The following is a 6,152-nucleotide window of genomic DNA, read 5'->3' as shown; positions in this document are numbered from 1 at the left end:
GAGCCGTAAACAATCCTAGGCGTATGCTGCGAATGCACTCCCACCAAAATATACCGGCCGAGTCAGATGGGCCGTTAATGGCATCGTGGAATCAAGTCGATCTCTGCATCACGTCCGGCAGGAGGCGCATACCCTCCCAACGCCCACGACTCCGCGGCACGCACGCGGAGAGTCGCGACGCCGCCGGCGGGGTAGGCAACCCATCGCACTCGTCCGCTCCAGCGCGCGGATACTCCAGCCCGGTGCGGCGACACTCCACGCGCACTCTCCCGTCAATACTCCTTTGCTCTTTAGGGGATCTTCCGGTAACTCTTTCTGTAACTCGTTTGCTGTCAATATAGGGAATACAGAGCAATACTCTAAAACGCCAGTTTTTATTTTACAATTGATTTATTACAAAATGTAATCACTAACTTTAATTGTACGTGTATCTTGCAGTTTTGTATCACTCAATCTTAAAGCTACTTACTTTCATAAGTGGAATGAAAAATAAAATGAACAAGAGAGCCGTTAGCCTCTCTGGAAGAACGGATTATGGCAGATATTGAACATTCACCTTGTCTTTGGCACACTGACTAGCATATACGACTCGCGGTGTTTCGCATCACGAGATTTTCCTTCACTCAATCTACACCACACTGCTGTAACACTGTAGCGTTGAACTTGCCGGGTCATTCCTATTTCCCCGTCGTTCAAAAGTCGTCGTCGATGCCGTGGCCGGGCGTCAGACTCACGGGGGACATGGCGATGGACACCTGCGACACCATGGTCTTGCTGTTGCCGTCCATGCCCCGATCTGCAACAGGCACAAATGCGAAGAGGTCGCGTCACGAAACGAGCCCAGACGAACCGCGAAACAAAAGTCTTTAAAAGATTAGCGCAAGATGCAGGTCCCGGGGGAGAGGGGGGGGGGACAAATATCATGGCCCCGTGGGTAGGTACAGGACCATCACAGGAGCTCATAGAGATCTCAGGACGTGCCAGGAAATGTTACAATGTCCATATGAGCTTCACTAGTGTGGTAATGAGGGGGCTATATACCCAGTCAGAAATGGTTGGTCGAATCGACGTCGATTCGAAGGAACGCCACAAGTTCTGTTTTAGTTGACTTAAACTCACAATTTTCAATAATATGTTAACTGTACAGTTGTAAACAGCATTAAAATCACAAAACCAATTAGGTCGAAAATTCGTCGATCATTTAAAATTTCCGACCTGTTTCTTCCAACGACCACTTTTCGACACATCGACGTCGATTCGACCATCCATTTCTGACTGGGTATGGTATTTTGTACGGGCTCAAGAGAACCGTGTGGGTGGGCAGGGACAGTTAACGATGGTGTGGTTCATCGTGATTGCCGTGCGAGAGGTGGGGGTGGTGGGTGAACGGTCTGCTTCTCTCATTCTCATTTGCAAAGGACCACGAGGACCTCGTCCTAACGGCCGGCGCGCGAGCAGCAAATGCAGATCAAGGAGACGAGACGAGCCAAGCGGGCGTCAGAAGCGGTTGCAGCGCAGCCGAGGACTCACGAGGGAATAAGGGGCCCTCCACGGTGAAAATAAACGGTGATATCGAAACGATGGCGCACCAACATCGACAACAGAAAACTGTCGATTTTCGTGTCGAATCGATCCTGAAGTGTTTTTTTCTGACATTTGATATTATGTCGATATCGATTCGATATCGTGTCGATTTCGATCGCTCACCGCGGGTCCATGGGGCGCAGAGCGACTTACCATGCCGGCGCAGCACGTGCGAACTAACACCCACCCCACTCCGGGTCATCCGAGTGGCCTGCATACAGAATGATAATAACAGGAGGCAGGCCAAACGCAAGTAGTCGAGTCAGTATAAAGCAGCAAACACTCGAGCAGATCGCTCGCTACGCACGCAAAGCGACTAATAATACTGCAAACCGTTGCGGCAGTAGCTGTTCGGTCGGCATGCATCGGGTTAATGCCAGCAGTGATGCGATGTCATAACCACGGGACGGCGCTTTTACTAGCTTTCCGTCCATTGTTCCAAAACTGTTATTTTTGGCCCCAGCAGCTTACCTGCGGTGCTGGCGCCCATGCGGCCGCGCTGCCGGTGACAGGTGAGGACGCTCCGGTAGGCCTGCCGGTACTGGGCGTTCATGATGACGTAGATGATGGGGTTGATGCAGGCAGACAGGTACAGCAGGAGATAACCCGCAACGTGAAGGCCTGGGGTTTGGGGATAAGGGTCGTTAGAGGAACAGTACGTGGTCAGGACGGTGTGGGCTGGCAGAGGCATGACGGGGACGTGTTATGGACTCACCCGGGTAGCGGACGTCCGAGTCGGTGACCTTGACGATGGTGATGGGGAGGTAGCAGCACAGGAAGGACAGGAAGATGGCCAGCACCATCTTGGTGATGCGCCACTCGTTGCGCTTGGCGCGCATCTCGCGACCCTCGCGGGCGTGGCGCTGGTCGGGCTTGAACCTCTGCGAGACCGCCCCCGACCCGGCCCCGCCGCCCGCCCCCAGCCCGGGCCGCGCGCCGCCCCCGCCCACGGCGTGCGAACGCATGCGCTTTTCGGACCTGAAGAGAAAACAAAAACAAAACAGGATGTACGTGTCAATCGTATTCAGGTAAACTTACAACAAGGGCAAAGAGTTCGAACGTTATGAGGTCGTACGCAGAATTGGAGCCGGCGCCCTACGGTTGAAACATCGCCATGACGTAGGCGTCAGACTAGGGGCCGCTGTAGCCCATGCCCCCGTCCCCGTCCCCGCCGCCCTGCCCCTGCCAGGCGGATTCGGGAGCCACCTCTGGCAGCCACAGCACAGGAGGGCAGTACAGGGAGGGCGTGGTCGCTGGTATGCATCATGGGGCATGATTCACTACGAGGTGGATAGCGGCCAGAGAGAGACTGGGGATAGCCAGCACCCGACCGCGTAAAGAGGTGGCTTCTCCCGTTCATAAATCAGGCCATGGTCTACATATGAGAGCGGGATTGTTTTTACTTGCGGATCTCGATTGATTGGTACCCCATGAGGCTTTGTGCACGAAGTCACGTATTTTGAAAATTTTGAAATTTTGAAAAATTGAATGCTGATTTGTCCCGCCCCGTAGTTAGACTGTGCTATGGGCACGCACGTGGGCGGGTTGCCTACTCGCTTTCGACAAACCCACCCGCGGTGGGCCTTCACGTGTGCCATCGTACGAGTCGCCGAGGCAGCCTAGAAGTCTTTTTGAGGCTTGAGACTTGAGCGTACACCATGATGGACGACCAGAACCTGGGTCAGTTCGTGTGCGATCCGGCAAAACAACTGTCATGAGACTGATGAACCGAGAGAGGTGAGGTGGCGCCTGCAGGCATGCCTGCCGCCGCTCCCCGGCTGCCCCCCCCCCCTCTCCAGCCACCACAATCTCCACACAACAAACACGCTGCTCATCGCTGCTGGAAAGACCATCAGCAGGACTGCGGAGGGATAGAGGGTGTCACCGCGTCACCGCTATCCAGCTATCAACACATCAGGCGCGGACAGGGCGAAGCTCATTTTGGGAGAGCGGAAAGAGAGGGCGAGGGAGGCGTCCACACCCACAAAAATAGTTTCTTGCTTGATTCAAGTGCAAGCTGACACAAGATGAAATTCACCTTTGAAACAAGACAATTTTGTCTTTGGCATAAGATTTTATTCTTATTCGAAATAAAACATCAGCTTGTTTCAAGAGTAAATTTAATCTTGTGTCGGCGTGCATTTGAAACAAGGACAAAATTTACTAGAATCAAGAAACGATTTTTTTGGGTTGCAGGAAGCGGACACAACGCGTTGTGTTGGTTTTTACGCCCGTCCCCCGCGCCCCCGCCAGCAGCAGCGTGACGAAGATGACGAGCAGAAGCAGCCCGCCTCGGGGGCCAGCATTAACAACTACATCGTGGTATTTAACAAAGTGAATTAATCCCCCATCGCGGTGAGGGCGCGGCGAGGCGAGGCGGGGCGGTGCGGTGCGGGGCGGGGCGGGGCAGCGTGACGCAGAGGTCCTCGGCGAGCAGCCGCGTCACGCGGACTATCCGGGACATTTTGACTTACTGGTGCACCACCCAGAAGATCCTGGCGTAGCAGGCGATGATGATGACACAGGGCACGATGAAGGCCGTGATGAAGAGCGCCGCCTTGGAGGAGCGGCCCGACGCGTCCGGCCGGATGGAGCACGTGCCCAGCTGGGGGTCGAAGCCGAACACCCCTGCGAAAGGAGATCGGGGTAAAATACTGCAATCGGTTTTGCAGGAAAGTAATTTGCAAAATTTTAAAAGATTTTTTTGAAAAATCTTTTAATTTTTTTTTCCTGGGAAGTTTTAGCCTTTTCCATTTTTCTGGAAATATTTCAATTTTTTGCCATTTTTTTCTCGAAAGGTTTCTAATTTTTCCGGAAAATGTTCGGACTTGGCCCTCATACTCACCCCAGACGCCGATGAGCGTGGGCAGCTGGAAGCCGTAGCTGAAGATCCAGCAGAAGACGATCATGGCCGCGATCCAGCCGGTGCGGTACACGCGACCGTACATGCCGTAGTGCGCGATCATGATGTAGCGGTTGATGGTGATCATGGCGATGGACAGCAGCGAGACGCCCACGTTGCCGTAGCGCATGAAGGGCACGACGGTGCAGAGCGCGCCGCCGTGCGTCCAGGTGCCGTGGACGAAACGCGACGCCGAGAAGGGCAGGACCGTCACGCAGAACAAGAGGTCCGCCACGCACAGGCTGCGGAACAGAGAACAATAAGTCAATGATAAAATTGAAGAAACATTGTTGTTGCCGCATCCTCATTATACCCCCCGTCCCCTCACCGACCTGATGATGAAGGCGGCCGCCACGTTGCGCACCCGGGGGCAGCGGAGCAGCGCCACGATGGTGAGCAGGTTGCCGGCCACCCCCAGGATCATCACCAGGATGGTGAGCACCGCGGCCATGGTGAGCATGGGTCGTGAAAACCTGTCGGGGAACCAAAACGAATTTGGTGAGGAGATTGCTTCACTTCGCTGTCACCAAATAGTCAGCGCAGCGCGACCCGCACTACTGACCTGCTCAACTCCGAGTCGTCCGCGGCCCCTGCGCTCACCGAGGACACGGCGGCGAGCGCCAGGCCCGCAGCTCCGTCTTCGAGCATGCTATCCATGTTGTCGGCGACGACGGTGGCGTCCTCCGAGTCCGTCCTGGTGCTCGTGCCTGGCGCCTCCTCCGCGACTCGCTCTCTCCTCCTCGTCACCCAGGTGGCGACTGGAGCCCGGCGGGCGGGCGCGGCTCAGCCTGGCCCCCGACCCTGGCGCCGGAGCGACACAGAACACGTCATCAGCACGCCCGGCCCAGGCAAACACTCGTCAACTGCAGCGGCATGGCCAGCTCTGCGCTGAGCTGCACCGCCGCCACAGTGTCCCCTCCTCCCGCGGCACCACATGCAGTGCGTCACCCTTGCCCGCGCGGTGCCTGGTGCCCCGGTGCCCGCGGCCCTCGAACAATGCATGGCCCCCGCCCCCGCGGTCCCCCGGGGCCCCGGCGGCCTCCACTGTACCCGTCCTCCGTCTGTCCAGTCCATACAATAAGCAGCCCTGCCCCGCCCTGCAGAGACTGAATTAAACCCTTATATGTGCTGCGCTGCCGTGCAGCACCGAGGTTCATTTGGCCGCCCATGGACTGCAGCCCACCCGTGCGACACTGGAGATGTCCACGCTGCTGACGGACGGCCTACCTCGGATGACATGAGCGCGCGGTCGCGCACGAACCACGACTGCGCCCTGTACAGTACAGAGGAATCGAAGCAAATCCGCGATCCTCGACGGCGACTGCTCCCCCTGTCCCTCCCCGCCGGGGCCGCGTTCTCCCCTACAATCTATGATAATTGGTGATCGGGACCCCCCCCCCACCTCCTCCTCCTCGGCTGAACCACCACCTACATGCACAGTACCCTCCCCCACGGACCCCGGCCCGCCCCGGTCGCCGGCAGGAAGTCGTCACACAGAGCGTGACGGTATAGCGAGCCTTTTGTAAGTACCGAGCAATTTGTACCTACCGCGCTCCGTCGCGGTACTACGCGTCGCGGAACCTTCGAGAAATGCGGGTGCATTGCGACATGATAGTGTGTCATGCCTGTGCCACCCCTCGCCCACTACTCTCACCCCCTCCCCCAC

The 6,152-nt window shown here is 56.6% G+C and overlaps 1 protein-coding gene across 2 annotated transcripts; it reads right to left on the bottom strand.

Annotated features, from left to right (window-relative positions):
* Positions 1–355: 355 nt before the first annotated feature.
* LOC113206313 (G-protein coupled receptor moody-like) lies at positions 356–5,339 on the bottom strand. 2 transcript variants are annotated; one of them, XM_052271011.1, is made up of 8 exons: positions 5,049–5,339; positions 4,819–4,959; positions 4,430–4,728; positions 4,059–4,212; positions 2,300–2,562; positions 2,056–2,205; positions 1,738–1,795; positions 356–796 (listed from the first exon to the last, which is right to left on the bottom strand). In XM_052271011.1, exons 1-7 carry the CDS (start codon positions 5,141–5,143, stop codon positions 1,761–1,763), a joined length of 1,137 nt encoding a protein of 378 aa, XP_052126971.1. In that variant the 5' UTR covers positions 5,144–5,339; the 3' UTR covers positions 356–796; positions 1,738–1,760. The 2 variants fall into 2 exon arrangements, with proteins under 2 accessions (XP_052126971.1, XP_052126970.1); XM_052271010.1 differs by lacking the exon at positions 1,738–1,795 and having other exon boundaries at positions 5,049–5,333.
* Positions 5,340–6,152: the final 813 nt, after the last annotated feature.

This window comes from Frankliniella occidentalis, unplaced genomic scaffold, assembly GCF_000697945.3.
Source record: "Frankliniella occidentalis isolate FOCC.00 unplaced genomic scaffold, Focc_3.1 Scaffold146, whole genome shotgun sequence".
In the NCBI taxonomy this organism is placed as follows: Eukaryota; Metazoa; Arthropoda; class Insecta; order Thysanoptera; family Thripidae; genus Frankliniella; species Frankliniella occidentalis.
The sequence above is the reverse complement of the archived record's forward strand: the minus strand, read 5'-3'. Positions and strand labels throughout refer to the sequence as shown.